Here is a 22,458-nt window from a genome sequence, read left to right as displayed (position 1 = left end):
AAAGTGACTGTGAGTGTGCACTTCCATTATTCTTAAAGTGACTGTGAGTGTGCACTTCCATTATTCTTAAAGTGACTGTGAGTGTGCACTTCCATTATTCTTAAAGTGACTGTGAGTGTGCACTTCCATTATTCTTAAAGTGACTGAGTGTGCACTTCCATTATTCTTAAAGTTACTGTGAGTGTGCACTTCCATTATTCTTAAAGTGACTGTGTGTGCACTTCCATTATTCTTAAAGTGACTGTGTGTGCACTTCCATTATTCTTAAAGTTACTGTGAGTGTGCACTTCCATTATTCTTAAAGTTACTGTGAGTGTGCACTTCCATTATTCTGTCACATATCATTTATTGCTCAACTTGCTTAACATAAATTCTCCCCTTTCCACACTTTAAACATGACGTTAGTGCAAGGTGTGAATAAGACCATAAACACATACAATCCAGGCTATCCAGCACTGTCATATTAACCCATTCAGGCCTGACGTCGAAATTAAAAAAAAAAAGTTTTCTAAATCATGACAATTTTCGGAAAGATTTGAGGCACATTTTAACGATTTTTCAAAAATAGCAGACCTACAAGCTCATAGCGCGCCACTCGGTGGCGCGCTATGAGCTTGTAGATCTGCTATTTTTCAATAGCTAAATTATAACAATGTTTAAAACACCAAAAGGGGTTCCCGCCCCAAAATGGGTTAATGGTTAATGTGGTTAAACGCTAACGTGACATGGATGCGTTCCAGGTCTCAATGGATTAACACATAAAACACTAAAAACATACTTTGTACGTGAAGTGTGATGTCCCTGCTATACCGTGCCGTGTCACTCAGTATGTAGTGTTACTACCTTAGTTCACTAACACAAACTAGAAACTGTAGTTTTTAACATATTTTATTGTCAAGTTTGAAGATGGTCCATGAACTACAAAACAGAATACAAAAAAAAATTAGAGCTCTCAGGAAGAGCACATATGTGCGTGTGTGTGTGTGTGTGTGTGTGTGTGTGTGTGTGTGTTCAGTGCCGTGTTCACATGTTGTCTTCATCAGAGTCATCCTCCTCCTCCAACGAGTCCTGTGTTTGGGACGAGACAAGTGAGACAATCACAGACAAACTCTTTTTGAACAAAACATTTTGTCAACGACTAGATGTTTGACATTTTATATTTGTATTTGACTTCAACAAAGACAAATATTTTCTTTCACGAGTTGTAAAAAAAAATATGCTGTCACACACACTGAAAGTATTTTCCCCAATGGAAATATCCTAAAAAACGGGGTCGTCTTATAATCAGAGTCGTCTTATATTCTGCACAATACGGTATATACACACATTTGACAAAAAATTCATATATAAATTATAAAGAGATGAAGACAAGAGCAATGTCCACCGCTTAGCCTACCCCTGGCCACAACTCCTGATTAAGTCGATTGATGGACAAAGGACCTCTTTAGTCTGACCTTATTGTATGCTGGGACATATCTCCTTCCTGAAGGTAGCACACTATATTCTCCATACAACACATGGCTAGTGTTTGAGGTGATATTCCATGCCAACCATAGAATGCTGTTATCATAAGTGGATGTATATAGCCTCTGATGTGGTTGTCCAACAATCTTTCTGATTAAACACTTAAGCCCTTTTGTATACTTTGTCATACAACAGTGTTACCAACAATACAATACAACAAAATGCCAACAATAGTCGATCTACAACCTCACAGTGCATCGCATAGACGTGAGGTATGGTTGTAGATTTTAATATTGGTAAAAAGCAGCTCAGACAGTGCTTTTTAAAACTCATCCACCGCTAAATGGCAGTAGCAATAGTTCAGCACAGACCACCATAGATTTGAGTTAAAAACGTCTTTGGCCTGGAGGCACTTCAGAAAAATCAGTCAAATCATTACTTGGCCTTCAATGAGTTAAAAGTCGTCCTTTCTGAGCGCTTTGAGACAGCTTCACCGTCAAGAGTATCATAGAGGTAGGAAACTGTGCGAACATGCACTCAAAGTGCGTTTAATCAATCTAAAAAGGGGTTAGGACCGTCTGACCGAGAGACTTTTGCATGCATGTCACAGAAGAGATGCACATGTGTTGTGCCAAATGGGAAGTCTGTCGCATCGGCAGATGTCCAGAAACGAAAACACAAGTATCTTTGTATGTGTCTTTTTATGCTCATATATGTGGATCCCTTGAGCCTTTGCAACGTCATGTAGCTGGCTTCCTTTGACAATGAATGGTAGACTGCATCGTTTAATCTGCCCTGTGTGAACGTAACATAAGTACTCTGACTACAGGTGCAACAGGTATTGCATAACCGAGGGACATCAGGGACATGCGTTTCCAATCGGCCAAGTTATTATTATTGTTAATATTGTGACTGACCTTGGCGTATTTCTCTGCTTCTTCTCTGACGTCTTTAGGAACCAGCTGGTGTCGTCCGTCTGTGACTGGGATAACAACAGAAACACAAGCAGGGAGTCATAATATTATCATGTCACCCATTTTAAGGCCTCATCATTTAACAATCAGAGGTTGATCAGATAGCCAAGAGAATCCTGACATCATAAACATTCAGCACAGAATGCGAAACCAGTTATCACATCAAACCTGGTACAACAGAAAACCAGCAGTGCTAGAGGTCCTGGTAGGATAGAAAACCAGCAGCACAAGATGTAGCAGTATAATTGTATTACTAATAATCTTACCTGCTCCCACCCAGCTGAGTTCCAGTTCAAAAGCCTTGTCTTTGACCTCATCATGGACAATGTAGATACTGAAAAACAATAATGAATATGATTTTAATATTTAAACATGTAGTCTGCAAAGCATTGGATATTTGGAAGACTTTGAACAAACTACTAGGACGGCATGTTATGTATACACCTGTATGATGTTAATGTTCCTAAAAAGGACATGCCCACACCTGTATATACACCTGTATGATGCTAATGTTCCTAAAAAGGACATGCCCACACCTGTATATACACCTGTATGATGCTAATGTTCCTAAAAAGGACATGCCCACACCTGTATATACACCTGTATGATGTTAATGTTCCTAAAAAGGACATGCCCACACCTGTATATACACCTGTATGATGCTAATGTTCCTAAAAGGACATGCCCACACCTGTATATACACCTGTATGATGCTAATGTTCCTAAAAAGGACATGCCCACACCTGTATATACACCTGTATGATGCTAATGTTCCTAAAAAGGACATGCCCACACCTGTATATACACCTGTATGATGTTAATGTTCCTAAAAAGGACATGCCCACACCTGTATATACACCTGTATGATGCTAATGTTCCTAAAAAGGACATGCCCACACCTGTATATACACCTGTATGATGCTAATGTTCCTAAAAAGGACATGCCCACACCTGTATATACACCTGTATGATGCTAATGTTCCTAAAAAGGACATGCCCACACCTGTATATACACCTGTATGATGCTAATGTTCCTAAAAAGGACATGCCCACACCTGTATATACACCTGTATGATGCTAATGTTCCTAAAAAGGACATGCCCACACCTGTATATACACCTGTATGATGTTAATGTTCCTAAAAAGGACATGCCCACACCTGCTTACGATGGACAAAGCCAACTCGAGTTGTGACAACTCATGACAACACAAACAATATTTTGGACCAAACAAATAATTACAAAGAAGAAAAACAACAAAAAGTGTTGTAACCTGCCGTTTTTTTCTTCTTTCTAATTATTTGTTCGGCCCAAAAAATTGTGTTTGTTGTCATGATTTGTCACGACTCGAGTTGGCATTGTTCGCGGCGTAAACGTCTTTAAATAAATACTTTCTGAAATGTCTATGAGGAAAATGAACGGAGAATCATTTCCTGGTCCATGGTAGGGGGCGGGACTGCGACGCTCTATAGGGGTTACGGGTACATGGAAACATGTGACCATTACACTATAAAAGGGGGAATGTGACCGTCTTAGCAAATGTGGCTGCCGGGTGAGGCACAAGCATGTAACTGGCCATGACTACTGGGGTCACCCTAGTGTTCATGTTCATTAGGCATTTGGCAAAAATAGACGACCTACAAGCTCGCAACCTGAAGTGCAGGGTTTAAGTGAGTGGTTCCCAAACTTTTTCATGTCAAGGACCCCCAAATTGACACAAATTAGCCCACGGACACCCATTTGAAAATATATGCCAGGGACCCCCCATAAGAGAAGAGTTTTACGGCTGTAGCAGTGATTCTCAACCCGTTTAATTTCAAGGACCCCCAGTTTGACATGTATTAGTCTGCGGACCCCCCCCATTTAATGGCATTTCTATCTCTGGGACCCCCAATTTAAGTTGTAAAACCAATGTTAATTTAACTCTGAGAGTGTACAAATGCATTTGTACACTCTCAGAGAACCACTGGTTTGGGGGACAACCCTGTGAAGAACGCTATCAAACATACCAACATGGTCAGTGACAGGCAAGTCCCTGCCCACAACCACAAAGGTTGTGTGGTCGACTCCACCGTTGGTGCAGTCAGTTTTGTCGGGCGTCTACACACAAACACATTTGAAAGCTGGGCGGGGAGGGTGATAATTGTCACTGCACGTACTCCTGTGGAGTGTTGGGCGGGAGACAAAGGCTCTACGTATGGCTACGTCCTCCCGGTGGGGGCTCCTCACTGGCGAGCCAGTAGGATACGACAGCAGTGACACCGACAACACAGAAATGTGTGTGGGGAGGAATCAATTGGCATAAGGAGGAACACAGTGAATAATGAGCCTTTATAATGACAATGATGGGTCTCTGCTCTATATGCAAAGTGTCTTGAGACACTTGAATCATGTTGTGATTTGGCACTATACAGTTTTTATTGAAATTGAATCGAGTCTAGTTCACCATACTGTACATGTAACAACACATACAGCACTACCCTTATAGCAGTGGAAAAGTGCCTGCCCACCTCCACTTGGTCTGGGGATTCAAATCCAAAGGAGTGCATCCGGCTTTGTCAAGCGTCTATACGATTATGAACACAATTAGCCTGTGTTTGGGGGAGGGAGGGAGGGAGGCCGGGAGGGAAGGGTGATATTTGTCACTGCACGTACGTACATACTGCTACGGGCTGGGGGGGGGGGGGGGGGGGGGGGGGCATGACCTGTCAGCAGGGAGTGTTGGGCGGGGGGAGTAGGACGATGCGTCCTCCCAGTGAGGGCTCCTTCTCACTGGCAGGTGAGCCAGGAGGACACAACAGCAGTGACAGACACAGAAATATATGTGGGGAGGAATTAACTGGCATAATGAGTCTGACTGGATTGGGGAGAAAAAGGGGTGAAAATCAGCTCAAAGGCATTGATCACATGCAATGCATGAGCTTTTTGGCTACTGACAAACAGTGTCAGTAACACTGTGTGTGTGTGTGTGTGTGTGTGTCAGTAACACTGTGTGTGTGTGTGTGTGTGTGTGTGTGTGTGTGTGTGTGTGTGTGTGTGTGTGTGTGTGTGTGTGTGTGTGTGTGTGTGTGTGTGTGTGTGTGTGTGTGTGTGTGTGTGCGTCTCTTACATCTTAGCGACCTCCTTCACCAGCTCTCTACAGGTCAGGTCTTTCATCTGGTTCATTAGAAACAGACACATTTAACAATCAGAATCAAACATTCAAGCTGTATAATATAATAAGTAAATGTCAATGAAAGTCCGACATCAAAAACCATGTTCCCCGGTCCATGAAGGTTTTCTTTGGCATTCTAAAACCATGTCCCCTGGTTCATGAAGGTTTTCTTTGGCCTTCTAAAACCATGTCCCCTGGTCCATGAAGGTTTTCTTTGGCATTCTAAAACCATGTCCCCGGTTCATGAAGGTTTTCTTTGGCATTCTAAAACCATGTCCCCTGGTTCATGAAGGTTTTCTTTGGCCTTCTAAAACCATGTCCCCCGGTTCATGAAGGTTTTCTTTGGCATTCTAAAACCATGTCCCCGGTTCATGAAGGTTTTCTTTGGCATTCTAAAACCATGTCCCCCGGTTCATGAAGGTTTTCTTTGGCATTCTAAAACCATGTCCCCGGTTCATGAAGGTTTTCTTTGGCATTCTAAAACCATGTCCCCTGGTCCATGAAGGTTTTCTTTGGCCTTCTAAAACCATGTCCCCCGGTCCATGAAGGTTTTCTTTGGCCTTCTAAAACCATGTCCCCCGGTCCATGAAGGGTTTTCTTTGGCATTCTAAAACCATGTCCCCTGGTCCATGAAGGTTTTCTTTGGCATTCTAAAACCATGTCCCCCGGTTCATGAAGGTTTTCTTTGGCATTCTAAAACCATGTTCCCTGGTCCATGAAGGTTTTCTTTGGCATTCTAAAACCATGTCCCCTGGTCCATGAAGGTTTTCTTTGGCATTCTAAAACCATGTCCCCGGTTCATGAAGGTTTTCTTTGGCATTCTAAAACAATGTCCCCCGGTCCATGAAGGTTTTCTTTGGCATTCTAAAACCATGTCCCCTGGTCCATGAAGGTTTTCTTTGGCATTCTAAAACCATGTCCCCTGGTCCATGAAGGTTTTCTTTGGCCTTCTAAAACCATGTCCCCCGGTTCATGAAGGTTTTCTTTGGCATTCTAAAACCATGTTCCCCGGTTCATGAAGGTTTTCTTTGGCATTCTAAAACCATGTCCCCTGGTCCATGAAGGTTTTCTTTGGCCTTCTAAAACCATGTCCCCTGGTTCATGAAGGTTTTCTTTGGCATTCTAAAACCATGTCCCCCGGTCCATGAAGGTTTTCTTTGGCATTCTAAAACCATGTCCCCTGGTCCATGAAGGTTTTCTTTGGCATTCTAAAACCATGTCCCCTGGTTCATGAAGGTTTTCTTTGGCATTCTAAAACCATGTCCCCCGGTCCATGAAGGTTTTCTTTGGCCTTCTAAAACCATGTCCCCCGGTCCATGAAGGTTTTCTTTGGCATTCTAAATCCTGCAGACTTTTAAAAAATCTAGTATTAAAAAGAATCTAGTATAAGAACTGTGTTCCAAAATATAAACTGTTACAAAAGTAACGTTTGAATTTAATTACTGCATTAGACCTGTCCTTTATGTAGGAGTAACGTCTTAAGTTCTCAGTTGTTTCATCAAATAAAACGCAGATAACAAAAGTGATGAAAAATATATAAGGAATCTCAGGAATTAGTGTGACGGAGCTTCAGTGGGGGACAGTTGTCCAACCCTATAATTAATTCAGTTTTCTCCAAACACAAGACTAGACTGAATACAACTAAATATCATACACGATACAGAACCAACTATCAGAATCACCAGACTTTGTATAAAGAATTGTATTTCTGGAACATGGTTCTGATATTACATTTTTGAAAAACATCCATGGGATTTAGAATGGGAAAGAAATCTTTGTGAGCCCAGGAGGCGCGAGTTTGACAGCAGGACTTTGGTACTTTTTCAAAAATGTACAATAATTTAACAAACAAGGAAAATAATGGACACGGTAGGAGGAGAACAAAGGCTGGTATAACCCATTTAGGCCTGACCTCAAAATAAAATAAAAATCTTCTAAATCCTCCAGTTTTCTGAAATAAATATTATCACGATTTTTCAAAAATAGCAGACCTACAAGCTCGTAGCGCGCCACTCGGTGGCGTGCTATGAGCTTGTAGATCTGCTATTTTTCAATAGCTAAATTATAACATAATGTTTAAAACACCAAAAGGGGTTCCCGCCCAAAATGTGATAAGCATTGAATGTTGAAAATTAAATATCATGAAAACCCTTTGAAGTCAGCGCTACATGAAACTATGAACAAATGATCTAGTAATTCACAGTCACACTATGATTAATTTCATAGAATAAAAGCAAATCTCTTACCGCCAGTTTCTCTATCTCTGTCTTAGCTGCCTGCTTGGCTTTGCCAATGGCACAGCCCCAGTAGCCCTGAAGAAAACATTTACAAATTAGGAAATAAAGCAACATAAATCCCTAGCGCAACAAGTGTCTGATCAATCACACTATATTAACATTGGTCTCTCTGCAATGGTGAAAACATTCAAAAACTGCTCAAAAGGAACTTTGGCAAGGCACTGCGTTTGTTTGTTTGTTTGTTCACTTCGCAATGACAACATTTGGTTCTTATTGACGTAGTAGCCTTGCCGAGCCATGCAGGAGCCTATCTCCTATTTCTGTAGCGTGAGGCAGCTTGATGTACAAGTACACCCCCTGGACATGACGCTAGTATGTCGCAGGGACTTACCCCCAATCCAACCCTTGATGCCGAGTGTCAAGCAGGGAGGCACTGGGTCCCATTTTTAGAGTCTTTGGTATGACCCGGCCGGGGATCGAACCCCGACCTCCCAGTCTCAGGGCGGACACTCTAACCACAAGGCCACTGAGCATTGACGTGCTGAAGCTGAACAAAGTTTTGACTTCCTTTGCAGCCTGTATACCCAAGTGGACACTGGTCAGAGGGTGGCGCTAGAGTAGAAGCCATGGGCTCAAGAAAATCAGTAGGATTAATCCTGGAATTACATTATGACATATCCAGTCTGGTTTGTACCAAGGTATCTGAAAAATAAAGTAAGGACCGATGCCATTTTCGCTATCATGCAATTCCAGACGGCAGATTCGTCGCACCATGGGAGCCATAACTACACCCAGAAGTGAATACATTGAAGTCGATGAGAGCCCAGTGACCAGCTCATGAACAAATACTATTTCTGAATGACAGACCATTTTAAAGTACTCGCTTCTGGGAAATAAGAGAAGACAACACATTGTCTGCTGTGTTGCTTTTCGATGTGTACGCTGTGAAATTGTATAGAGTTATCTAAAGAGCACAAATACATTTCTGGATGTGACAAGTATCGCAAGACTGTCGTTAAATGTCTGGCAGTGAGACATCTCGCGATACCTCTAAAACAGAAACAATACCTGCTGCTGTTCAGATCCTCAATAAAATGTACTGTGCACATCGAAAAGCAAAGGGTTAGGAAACAACCTGTGACCTGTCTTCTTCTATATTCCTGAACCGATTATATGACAACGGTCTCAATGGTTAATAAATAATGTTTGTTCATGAGTTGGTGCAGCCGGCTTCATCCCCTGCCATGTATTCATGGAAATTCCGGTGCAAGCGTCCATGAAAGTGTCATGGCGTATTGGTGACTATACCTTATATACAGATACGTTGGTTTGTACCAGTAAATCAATCATTCTGATAAGGGGCAGAGTCTGACGGTGTCACCTGGTCAGGTGAATAGTATCTCTTATAGGGCAAGTAAACCCACATCTACATCTGTCCACCTCTATTAAATATATCCATAGAAACCTAGTTGTATTGTGTCTGACGTGTATGAGGAATACATTGACTTTCTGTTGTGAATTATGTTGTGAGGATTTACATGTGAAATTCCAGAGGGGTCGACCATGTAGAGCTGAGGACCTTCGTCTTTATCGTGGGAACCCATGATGAAGCTGTGAGGAAGCAGAGAAAAATGTATTGTTGACATCATAGGCGTTTTAGCCACTTAAAAGCTTCACCCTGTCAAATTTCATGTCCTACTTGAGATTCGAACCCGGGTCCCCTGGGCAACTGCTGATAATAGAGCATGCCTGCTTTCTTACTGTAGGTGAGCTATGGCTTTTTGACTTTCAGACAGTATCCTTGTCAACGAGTAGTGGTAATACCATACCACAGAATATAATCAAAATGTTCTCAATAGAAGAGCAGGGAGACCAAATACTACGACTGCAGTAGTGTGTATGTGTTAGTTGCATTAACGCAGGGGTTCTCAACCCTTGGGTCGCGACCCCTCGGGGGGTCGCCAAATTATTTTAGGGGGTCCCCAAATTATTTTCCAAAAAAAAAAAAAAAAAAAAAGATTTTTTTTTTTATTTCTTTTTCACGATTTTTCAAAAATAGCAGACCTACAAGCTCGTAGCGCGCCACTCGGTGGCGCGCTATGAGCTTGTAGATCTGCTATTTTTAAATAGCTAAATTATAACAATGCTTAAAACACCAAAAGGGGTTCCCGCCCAAAATGGTTTAAGGTTATTGTAGCAGTCAATTTATATTGGGGGTCGGGAGGGGGTGGGGCGGGGGTCCCGAGACGTTGCCAAAGCATTTTCGGGGGTCCCCGGCCAAAAACGTTGAGAACCCCTGCATTAACGTACAGATAGGTGGTCAAAACATTTATTCTCTAAAAGCAAAGCTTTCAGCCCTATACATTTTGTTGAATAACGAATACTAAAAATACAGGATCTACAAGCTTGCAATGTGTGACTCAACAAAACAACCCAGTGCGAGCTTGTAGATCTGCTACCTTTGAAAGTGGCTCATGTGATTGTGTATTCATATTCTGTGGTTCTTACCTGCAACCGAAGGGTCTGACAGCACTGTATAGCGTGTAGGCGTGGACGTACATGGCTACTCTGTCAGATAGGTGCTGGAGACACACACACACACACACACACACACACACACATACAGTTCAATCAATGAATCAAAGATAAAACAGTGGCCTAAAGCAAATCAAATCGGAGGTCCAAACTACACGGCCAAGCATGTGATCCCTGTGTTCTCAGACCAATAGATAATATTCACCTTCAGAGGGATGTCGTATCCATAGCTGGATCGGAAGTTAGAAGCCTCTTCTCTGGCAACCTCAGACAGAGAGCGTGCATCAGCCAGCAGACCTGCTACGGCCTGTACACAAACAGTTAAACCAATCAATCCATCCATTAGGCTTGTTCAAGATACCATTCCCTGTTGCTTTTTATTTATTTCAAGGATACAGTACATCAAAGTGACCTGATGGGGGCAACAGATCTCCAGACGCCTCGACTCCCTTCCTACGCGCTCACACTTTTTTTAGGTAGGCTTTGTGCCAACTATGACTGTCACTCACCTGTATGCTGGGTTTTAACACTGCAGTGTTTACTGTTTACTAGTATGCTGTGTTAGGTTTACCAACACACTGTGTACTGTTTACAACACTCCACTTACTAGTATGTTTGGGTAACAGCTTAACTAGTACACAGACTGTTGAGTTAATACGGTTTCCTGCTAACTATGACCGGTGTGAGATGTGATACACTGTGAGGCGCAAATCACTAAAGGTAAAAGGCAAGGTCGTAGATCTAAGTGTGCGGCCTGTCAATCAACTTGAACGACAAACAACGACAAATGGAGCAAACACAAATGGCTGATTATGTGGCGCAAAATTAAACGGAACACAAAACTGACAACACAGATACTCCTGGTGGTACCGAGAACAGGTGTCAGTCTGGCAAATTGTGAAACACAAAGACAGAGGTGTTTGCACACAGCTAAAGTATTGGGGTGTGTAGGCAAAATGCAGAAACTGATACAATTTGCTTTATATTGAACCCACCAAACGTTGCAGGCAGTACAGTCAGCTGATATATCAAGAGTTGAGAACCTTGAAGTGGAAACAAATGTTGCCGACAACGCCACAGATTTATGCGATGATGCATTTGTAACTAATGATGTGCCATATGTATGTCATGAATCATGAGATGTAACATTAACAAATGTCGCTGACGGTAATATCACAAGTGTAGGCGAGCCGAGGCTGTGTTTGTAACAAAACATGTTGAGATAAACACCAGGAAGGATAATTAAAAATGTATTTGAGGACGTCACAAAAATGTGTTTCTACCAGGTGCGTTTGTTTGTGGTAAAAGCTTTGCTCAAACTTTAAAAAGAATCCTGCCTTGATCTCCTTGAACCCCCCCCCCCCCCAACTCTTCTTCCCTTTCTTTTATTCTTGGAAAAACGACACATCATCGGAACTACACACAAAAATGAATTTCACACACTTTTTACTTGTAAAACTGTCTCAATAAAACTTGTGACAGTGATTTGTCAAAGACAGTGGACATCTCATTCGAGAGACATACAACGTGCATTTTGCAGGGAATTACATTATGGAATCTAAAAAAGTGCATCTGTGGTCTGGAAGATGCTTCTAGTACTGGCACAACGGAGTAAAGGACATACTGTACTGCTACTGTACGGGGTGAAACGTTTCCAAAGTCGATCCAGCCGCGTTCTACTGGCAAGATAAGGACTGTGCTGTGCTGTCGCTGTGACACAAGGTCTCTCCACCACAGCTCAGATGAAAAGAGACTCTGTACAAGCCAAAAGGGTTCAGTTACTCAAAACCCTAACTGTAGGACAAGGGAAACTTACTGAAAGTAATTAATAAGGGAGAATGGACTATGAAGAGACTATTATTGTGAAAGTGAGGACCGGAATAGGCTGTTCTGGAGATGTGTCTGTCTGCTTTGTTGACATGCAGGCTGAATGGGAGAGTGCCAGGAATAAACTTGTGTTATTATGAACTAAACAATGGTTGTCTTATTGGGATTAACACAGACTATGATGTTGGAATTGTGGTGGGATGCACATTTGTCAAGTACATTTGCAGTGCATAGGTGAAATTATTCCTCTCCATTTACCCAGCCAAACTAGATGACCATTATTATAGTTATAGTATAGAGTAGGTATTTTTTTTATGAGAAAGTAAAATGCGAGCCCGTTGGAAATCACGCTTCTAAGCGGCTTTATCAATTGAAATGTTAGAGATGAAAGTCTTACCATGCCAACGTGCCTGTCGATGTTGAAGATGCGTTTGTTGGAACCTTCCTCGTAAAGCTTAGACAGAACCAATTTCTCCACTCCAAACACGACCCCATCTTTACAGCGAATTGCTATGGCTGTGCTGTAAACACACACAAGACACACACAGACCCATTTTATAAGGTTTTAAAGAAATGCATACATTTTAATCGATTCTTATATAAATTAATGTTATAGATTATCACTGGTTTAGGGTCCCATAAACAAGGGTGTAGTTTTGCTGTAAATTGGCTAGCAGCACAAACTACTGAGTTGTACGATAGCATAATACAAGATAAACAAGTATTAAGTTACATAAAAATGTTACCAACTGTTGATTCAGACAAACAACCCTCTTTGATCACAGCGCACGCGCGCACGCACACACCTTCTCTCATATGGTCTGATTACAGCAACAAACTAAAAAAAACTCTAGATTCAGAGTTCAGACACCTATGCAATCCAATCCAATTGACATTATTTTCAAGGACACCCATAACTCAGAGTGTACAGAAATGGAACCAAATGGACCGTAATGGTCATTTCATATGTCCGTGGCAAAAATTTAATTTTGACAAAAATGTCCACCACAAGCCAGCATGGTGAGGACCCCTGGTTGTCCTGCATTTGTTGGTACTGGCAGAGCTGTGGAACATTTCCCTCTTCGCCTGGCAACTTGTAGGTCTGCTATTTTTGAAAAATCGTTAAAATGTGCCTCAAATCTTTCCGAAAATTGTCATGATTTAGAAAACTTTTTTTTTTAATTTCGACGTCAGGGCCTGAATGGGTTAAGTAAAAAGTCTGCTGCAGTCTTAAAACTCACCACTTCAGTCACACTCTACCGCAGAGCGCAGACCCTAACACTACTCACTCCTTATATGACTTTGTCACGTCTTGTTTCATAGTTTTAATAGATATATATAGATGAACAGTATATTGGTTGGTCAGGGTCTCAAAGGGGGGCCTGCTGAATGTCACAACCCGGAATATCGGATTAAAATACACATGTATTCAGTATCAGTCAAAAGTATAGAATTTTACCAAACAAAATAGAATCAATCAATCAACAATATAGAATCGTACACACTCCCTGTAAACTTGCAAAATGGGGATATTTATTGCCAAATGTACAGCACTTTGGTCAGCTTGGGTTGTTGTAAATGTGCTATACAACGGAAGCTTGGCTTGATGTGATCGTGATGTGAGAGGAGTGGCTGATGCTGACCTGCTATTTTCCACAGCCTTCATGGCATATTCCACCTGGAACACCCTGCCATCTGGAGAGAATGTGGAGGCGGACAGGTCATACTGTAGACAGGACAGAGAGACAGGTCGTAAATTTCGTAATGTAGACAGGACAGACAGACAGGTCATAGTGTAGACAGGACAGACAGACAGGTCATACTGTAGACAGGACAGACAGAGAGACAGGTCGTAATGTAGACAGGACAGAGAGACAGGTCATAGTGTAGACAGGACAGACAGACAGGTCATACTGTAGACAGGACAGACAGAGAGACAGGTCGTAATGTAGACAGGACAGAGAGACAGGTCGTAATGTAGACAGGACAGACAGACAGGTCATAGTGTAGACAGGACAGACAGGTCATACTGTAGACAGGACAGACAGAGAGACAGGTCGTAATGTAGACAGGACAGAGAGACAGGTCGTAAATTTCGTAATGTAGACAGGACAGACAGACAAGTCATAGTGTAGACAGGACAGACAGACAGGTCATAGTGTAGACAGGACAGACAGACGGGTCATACTGTAGACAGGACAGACAGGTCATACTGTAGACAGAACCCGTTTCATGTCAAGGACCATTATTAATTCTGCATTTGAGCCACAGACCACCATTTGATGAGATTTCTCAGACCCAGACTATGTTGTTGAATAAGATTTTGTCCACAATTCCATGCTGTATGATGTTCGTACCACAGGAGAGATAATAGCCGCACAAGGTGATCAAAAATAAGAATTATTCTTCTACATTCTCTAATTGTGTAGACTTCTTTTAAATTAATTCATGCAGATGTTTAACATTAATCTAACTCTTGAGAGTTAAAGATCTAGAAGGGTCCATTTGGTTGCCAACTCTGCATCATTTAGCTGGGGGACCACCTGGATCCTCCTCAAGGACCACTGGTGGTCCCCAGACCACTGGTCGAAAAGCACTGCTTTAGACAGAACAGACAGACAGGTCGTTTTGTAGACAGATCAGCCTATTTTTTTATATCTGGAATCTAGAGTTGCAATACCAACCGTTGACAGCCCGTACACCCCAACATAAAAGTCTGATCCGATTGTATTAATCATTTAGTTTTTTTGCTTGCAGCTTCGGGTCTGGCCGTCCGGGCCCGGGACCCCCAGGGGCAGGTTAGGGTCTGGCCGTCCGGGCCCGGGACCCCCAGGGGCAGCTTAGGGTCTGGCCGTCCGGGCCCGGGACCCCCAGGGGCAGGTTAGGGTCTGGCCGTCCGGGCCCGGGACCCCCAGGGGCAGCTTAGGGTCTGGCCGTCCGGGCCCGGGACCCCCAGGGGCAGGTTAGGGTCTGGCCGTCCGGGCCCGGGACCCCCAGGGGCAGGTTAGGGTCTGGCCGTCCGGGCCCGGGACCCCCAGGGGCAGCTTAGGGTCTGGCCGTCCGGGCCCGGGACCCCCAGGGGCAGCTTAGGGTCTGGCCGTCCGGGCCGGGGACCCCCAGGGGCAGCTTAGGGTCTGGCCGTCTGGGCCCGGGACCCCCAGGGGCAGCTTAGGGTCTGGCCGTCCGGGCCCGGGACCCCCAGGGGCAGCTTAGGGTCTGGCCGTCCGGGCCGGGGACCCCCAGGGGCAGCTTAGGGTCTGGCCGTCCGGGCCCGGGACCCCCAGGGGCAGGTTTCCCCTGGACCCCCAGGGGCAGCTTAGGGTCTGGCCGTCCGGGCCCGGGACCCCCAGGGGCAGGTTTCCCCTGGACCCCCAGGGGCAGCTTAGGGTCTGGCCGTCTGGGCCCGGGACCCCCAGGGGCAGGTTTCCCCTGGACCCCCAGGGGCAGCTTAGGGTCTGGCCGTCCGGGCCCGGGACCCCCAGGGGCAGCTTAGGGTCTGGCCGTCCGGGCCCAGGACCCCCAGGGGCAGGTTTCCCCTGGACCCCCAGGGGCAGCTTAGGGTCTGGCCGTCCGGGCCCGGGACCCCCAGGGGCAGGTTTTGATTGATTGATTGAAATATTTATTAACAGTTTGCAGAATTACAGTACATTTCAAGCACAAACTCAATACAAAGACTGTTAACTGTGAGTGGACGACCCAATTAAGCATTACACTTGTTTACAAGGGGGTCCACCATGTTCAATTCATCAAGGGGTCCTTAAGTTGTTAGAACACAGCTGCATCAGAAATTCCATACCAACATACTAATTCAGTATGCCATATTAGCATGAGACATACTTGCATGTCCAAAAAAACCTTAAATATTAAATTTTTTGATGAATTGAACAAGGTGGACCCTCTTGTAAACAAGTGTAATGTTTAATTGGGCCGTCCACTCACAGTTAACAGTCTTTGTATTGAGTTTGTGCTTGAAATGTACTGTAATTCTGCAAAGTGTTAATACATATTTCAATCAATCAATCAAAAACATGAAATCAATTAGAAATTCTGGAAATATTAATAATACTAGTGTATGCAACAGTGTACACTGAACTCTGCACACAATGTAAAGCAATATCTGCAATAGCATGGTAGAAAAATAGCATACTGATATAAGTGAGCGTGTAGTTTTGAACGCAGCCCAGGCCATAAGTAAACTTAAATGGCTCATAAAGTGACAACGGTGGCTGTCTGGCATCATGTTTCAAGATGTATTTGGGTTGCCTTTCTTTTTACTGATACTAGTATATTAGTAAATAAACAGCTTTTTTATTTTTGTCTCTTCTAAATATTCACGCCAGACACTTTAAGCAATCATGAAGTCTGCTTTCTGAACTTTCGTCTCAATTGATTTCAAATTTCAATACCATACCACCTCCACCTAGCCTAGCCAACCTAGCCTAGCCCGGACAGACTTTTTAGTATAGAAATTGCCCCGGACCAGGACTTGCAGATATTGTATTATTACTCTTATTATTATGCATCATTTCTGACATGTCTAATCGATAAATAAATACGTGTCAGTCTTGGTCCAAGGCCATCATCATTGTGTATGTGTAGTATACCATCTGACGTGAAACTTAGCTAAACCTAGCCTAGCTTAGCCTAAACATGCTAGTCATGCAGTTCTATGTGACTCAGCAGCAGCTACGCTACCAGGCTAACCCACCGGCTAGCTTAAAAGTGTACAACTTCAGTGTTTATATTAATATAGTCAAATGGGTCTATTTTATATCAAAACCACAGTGTGTGTCCGCAGTGCAACAAGCATGCCGTTTCATTTCATCCACTCACCCCTGTCCCAATGGAACTCATGTTGGAATATTGATATAGTTTGTCAGCTAATAGCTATAATTAATCTGCTCTGTGTGAGAGAGAGCGCAGTCCTCCAGCAGCGAGTGTGAGACTAAAACACCAACGAAGAAGAACAGCAAAGACAGGCGCTAGAGTTCTGTGTTTAGGGTCTGTGGTTCTCAATCTGGGGTCCGGGGACCCCCATGCGGGTCCTTGACGGGCTTCCAGGGGGTTAACCACTTAAATGGGGTATAAATATCGCGTCTAGAAAGCATTTGAAACTACTTTTTAACCCTTATTACTTATCACAGCCAGGGAATTTTCTTGAAAGTGTGAAATAATTCATAGAATTTTTTTAACAACACAAATCTTGTATGGTGTTAATGTTAATTCCTGGCTGGCACAACATGTTTTCAGATGGGAGGGGTCAGGTCAATACAGATTAATTTGAAAACTAAGCTACTGCTATTAATGTTGTAGTTCAGTTTTTGATTAAAGAGTACATGTCAGTCATGAGGACACTTGTCCTTCACACAATGGAAACAAGCAGAAAGGCTTTCTTGGTTTTATCCTTTTAACAGACCTGTATTGTACAGTACTTCCCTGTGCCTGTACGTGCAAACTGTTAATAATGGAATAATCAATCAATAATAATGTCATAATCAATCAATGATAAAGTAATAATCAATCAATCAATCAATCAACCAATGCTTTAGTTGTAGCCTAAATGGGGGAGTTCAAGGTTCAAGTAGTTTTATTGTCATTATACGAGCACAGAACGAAATTTGTTTGGTCAGGCAAAAAGATAAAATACATCTAAACAATTACACTTTCGTGAACATAAAATCTTAAAGTGCAAAAAAGCAATTGCACCAACCACTGATATTGCACGTGCCCATAAAAAGCACTATAAAAACAGCAAAAAGAAACAGTTAAAATGTCACGTGCAGCTCAAGTTCATAAGGCAGAGATCATGTGTATAGTCTCACAGATCCACTAGTGCAAAGGTCACAGTTCAAGGTCTAGAGTTCATGATTCTCACAGCTTCAGGGAAGAAGCTATATTCTTCTTCCTGAAGATGATGGCTTTACTATACGCACGCAGCCTCCTGCCCGAAGGGAGGGAGGGGGGCGAACAGACCGTGTGCAGGGTGGGTGCAGCCAGGGCATCCTTCAAAAGTGTGACCGTGGACCCGGCCTCCTCACAGAGTACAACAATGGACTATCATATTATTACACCACTATCTTAGTATTCTTATATGTTATCTGACAACATTGCTATACCATATTACTGTATATTACACTATTACATGCATTATTATTTTTGTTGCCACTACTTGTATATTCTATATAATTCTTTATACCCCCCCCCTCCCTCCCTCTCTCCCCCAACACGGTCGAGGCAGATGGCCGTAGCCTGGTTAATAAACCAGACCGAATCAGCCGTTGGCAAAAAAAAAATTGCCTACCAGCGGATTACGGTCTGGCGAGGCTCAGTAGCACGCCTCTTTCCTACAACCGAGAACAGGTCGGACCAATCGGGACACGGTATGCAATATGGGCGGGCTTTGGTACAGTGACGTTCAATGCTTGAGACTTTTGACTGACAGTAGCTCTGACCAATTGCGTCAAAGAGAAAATGTTTGAACCCGCCCCCCGGGAAATGAAATCCAAGTGGAGCCAGCCCAGACTAATATACCGCGACAGTGTTGTGTGATATTAGTCTGGCTTATTAGCCAGGCTAAGATGGCCGCCCACCCGGGTTCTGCTTGACGTTTGGGGAGTTTTTCGTTACCACTATCGCAGTATTGCTTGCTCTGGGTGGGATCTCTGTCGGTTTTCTGCTCTATATGTAAAGTGTCTTGAGACAACTTTGTTGTGATTTGACACTTTAATAAAAATGTAATTGAATTCAATTGAATTGATGCTGGTATGGTATTATTCCTATATAACCTGCCGATGTAAATGTCACTGAGGGCTGCATGCAGGAAGGCTCTGCATCCAGTGATCTTCTGGGCAGACTTCACCACCCGCTGCATCCGTGATCTTCTGGGCAGACTTCACCACCCGATGCATCCAGTGATCTTCTGGGCAGACTTCACCACCCGCTGCATCCAGTGATCTTCTGGGCAGACTTCACCACCCGCTGCATCCAGTGATCTTCTGGGCAGACTTCACCACCCGCTGCATCCAGTGATCTTCTGGGCAGACTTCACCACCCGCTGCATCCAGTGATCTTCTGGGCAGACTTCACCACCCGCTGCATGCAGAGCCTTCCTGTCTGCCTCAGAGCAGCTTCCACGCCACACGGTGATGCAGGATGTTATAGGATGCAGTCTCCACCGCACGGGTGCAGTACTTAGTTTAGACAGTTTTTGGTTTAGACTAGTCATTGGTTAGACCAGTCATTAGTCCTACAATTACAACCTATCTCAAACCCTCACCCTACCTCCCACGGGGCAGCACACCTAAACCTAACCTTAACCCATGTCTAACCAATGACTATAGTCTAAACTAAGTATGCACTCCCCACCGCACACACCTTGAGGTGAGGACAGGGGTATACCCAGCCCCGCCCGCTTCAGTCTCCTCAGACAGTACACACGCTGGTGGGCCTTCTTCATTAAGGAGGCCGAGGTGAGCTTCCGTGTCAGGTTGTTGGCACTCCCATTTGAACCTGGGGACCACCGTACCTCCACAGCATCTCCACCGATGTATGCATGACTGAGGGCACTGCCTGGAATGTTATGACTCCCTGCAGAGACCTCAGTCACAGTTACACTGGGGAGCAGCTCACCAGCATAGAAGGTGTTGAGAAGTGCTGAAGTGCATGACCTAAAAGCAGAGTCCTGCACTTTCAAGAGTGAGCGGACCTTATGTCTTTTAAGGAGTTTCTTAAAACTATAGCAGGACTTCCCCTCCCTCTGCTCTGTTAACATGATGGGTAACCTGTTCAAGTGTCAAATTAAATTAAACTAAACTCTCAGCGCATCTCTGTCTGTCTGTCTGTCTGTCTGTCTGTCTATAGGAGCCTATAGGAGGTGGCGCTGTCCAGGGTGCTGAACCATATAGGATGTGTGTGTGTGTGTGTGTGTGTGTGTGTGTGTGTGTGTGTGTGTGTGTGTGTGTGTGTGTGTGTGTGTGTGTGTGTGTGTGTGTGTGTGTGTGTGTGTGTTAAAACCTTACTGTTGTTTTTTTAATTCAATGGGTTATGCATAAATCATGTCAATTTTATTTTCATGTACAAGTCAACATAATATAAAGCACCGAAACATTTGACCATTAATTGGCGATACAGGAATGTCAATTATTTCATGCATTCAATTCCATTCAAAGGGCTTTATTGGCATGAGAAAACATATACGTTTACATTAATTGCCAAAGCAAATGTAGCTTATATTTGTGTTCTGTTCTTTGGAGTCAAAGAACCTGCATGTACTGAACAGTGGAGTCACACTTGAGGCCTCAATTGCTCTACCTTCATTGACACACACACACACACACACACACACACACACACACACACACACACACACACACACACAATTCCATAGTGCATTACATTCACGATTCATGCACAGAGGAAACCATGCATGCAAGGCACCAACCTGCACATATAGGGAGCAATTAGGGGTTCAGTGTCTTGCTCAAGGACACTTCGACCTTGCTGTTTCTATGCGCCGGCATGCATGCGGCCACTCTACCCCTGAACCACCATCCGCCCACGGGCAGATGGAACGATGCAAAATATACGCGTTGTGAACTTGTTGTGAGTTGATTTGGAGCAGCTACATGAGAGAGAGAGAGGGGGAGAGAGAGAGAGAGAGAGAGAGAGAGAGAGAGAGAGAGAGAGAGAGAGAGAGAGAGAGAGAGAGAGAGGGGGGGGGGGGGGGGGGAGAGAGAGAGAGAGAGAGAGAGAGAGAGAGAGAGAGAGAGAGAGCGAGAGTGTGCGCGCAGGTGCACGGACAGCTTGACCGCCCTGATTCATTACGTCATCAAGGAGGCATTGGGAGGCCATGGCATGTATAAACCAGTGGCTTCCTGCATGCATGCGGTCAGAATCACTCATTTCGTTTCCCAGTTCCATCAGACTAGTTAGTTCAGTCTCCGCTGCATGGTGGAAAACTTCTGGCAAACTCACATCAGCGCAGAGACAGAGAGAGAGAGAGAGAGAGAGAGAGAGCGGGCATATCCAGCCAAGCCGGGGCGTCTATAATGTAAGTAGCCTATACGTTTTACTCTGAATATATATAAGAAACGACACTATACGACAGACTTCATATCAAATGTAAAATGCTTTGGAAGTGAATGAAATGCCGATGATAAATATAGCATGGCTGAGTGTTGAGTGGTAAACGCATTCAACAAGTGTGTATAGCCATGCGCCTGTACACACATATACAATATACAGTATAGCCTATGGTGTATAATTGTGAATTAACTTTTCCGTCTGGACTTTTCCCGTTATCATATAAGTGTCTATAAATGGTACAATTAAGTCAGAATAAGTATTTTAAATTACGGAAATAGAGTTGACCAACAAACACCGATGTCCTGGGCAGCAAATTGTCGGCACTTTGTATGTTATTAGTCTGGCATGTATAGACTCAGAGAATTGTCCGAGTAAATCTCATGGAAAAGTGGAGCTGTGGAATGAATGCAATGTATGGAATTATATGAAGCAGCAAATCTAAGGCAGAATGTAATGTATTATAGCTTGTTTATTCTACTGGTTTTTGGCGTGTGCGTTACTGCGTTCGGATCAACATGCACGGTGCCAATATGTGGGCTCTTGGACGCGCTATATGCGTGCATTGTAAAACAGACAGCGTATGATCTTTATTATTATTTTGTTTACTTAATGACCCGGCTATTATTGGTATTATGTCGATGTATTTGTATTATGTAGATTTAAGACTCTGAACCCCCTATTGCTCCCGATGTGCAGGTTGGTGCCCTGCATGGTTTCCTCCGCTATCGGTGCCAAAAGGCGCTCTATAGAAATGCACCATTTACCATTCACTACTTTGCTTAACTCACCGAAACAAATTATGGCTGTTTTGTGTTGTTGAAAGTCTCCATGGGGTGAGGATGGAGCCTCTCACGACCCCTATACCTTCTCTGTAAAATAGCCCTTTTGGCAAAAAAAAGTTGCAGCTATTCTATTGTGTTTAAATGGCTGGTGCGTCTATAACTAATAACAGCTGGTTCTATGTGTTGTTGGCTGTGTTGGCCAAACGGATCGCATATAGCCTATATTGAGCGCGCTGCTGCCAATATGTGAGTGCGTGCGCCTCACGGAGAAGTGTTCTACGGAGGAAAACACATACCGTCTGCTAACCATTTATCCTATTTTCCACGCGCGAGCAGTTATGCAGGTGTAAACCTATATCCTATATAATTTATATATTTTATAGACAGAACGTTGGTGCAGGC

At 43.6% G+C, this 22,458-nt stretch overlaps 1 protein-coding gene across 1 annotated transcript; it reads right to left on the bottom strand.

The window, feature by feature from the left end:
* Positions 1–870: 870 nt before the first annotated feature.
* On the bottom strand, positions 871–17,185 carry psma3 (proteasome 20S subunit alpha 3). Its single transcript, XM_079528221.1, has 11 exons — positions 17,024–17,185; positions 13,834–13,916; positions 12,588–12,711; positions 10,569–10,670; positions 10,337–10,410; positions 9,367–9,439; positions 7,838–7,903; positions 5,547–5,593; positions 2,705–2,772; positions 2,382–2,446; positions 871–1,068 (listed from the first exon to the last, which is right to left on the bottom strand). Exons 1-11 carry the CDS (start codon positions 17,042–17,044, stop codon positions 1,024–1,026), a joined length of 768 nt encoding a protein of 255 aa, XP_079384347.1. The 5' UTR covers positions 17,045–17,185; the 3' UTR covers positions 871–1,023.
* Positions 17,186–22,458: the final 5,273 nt, after the last annotated feature.

The sequence above is a fragment of the Electrona antarctica genome (genome assembly GCF_951216825.1).
Source record: "Electrona antarctica genome assembly, chromosome: 18".
Classification (NCBI taxonomy): Eukaryota; Metazoa; Chordata; class Actinopteri; order Myctophiformes; family Myctophidae; genus Electrona; species Electrona antarctica.
Note: the sequence above shows the minus strand (reverse complement) of the source record. Positions and strands in the feature narration are given on the sequence as shown.

Bases quoted from the DNA above. Each gene is read 5' to 3' on its own strand.
- psma3 (XM_079528221.1), bottom strand. From the start codon at position 17,044: ATGAGTTCCATTGGGACAGGG. The intron at 12,712-13,833 runs GTCAGCATCAGC...GTGTGTTTACAG, and splicing joins AAGGCTGTGGAAAATAGCAG to CACAGCCATAGCAATTCGCT. The intron at 5,594-7,837 runs GTAAGAGATTTG...CTAATGAACCAG, and splicing joins CAGAGATAGAGAAACTGGCG to ATGAAAGACCTGACCTGTAG.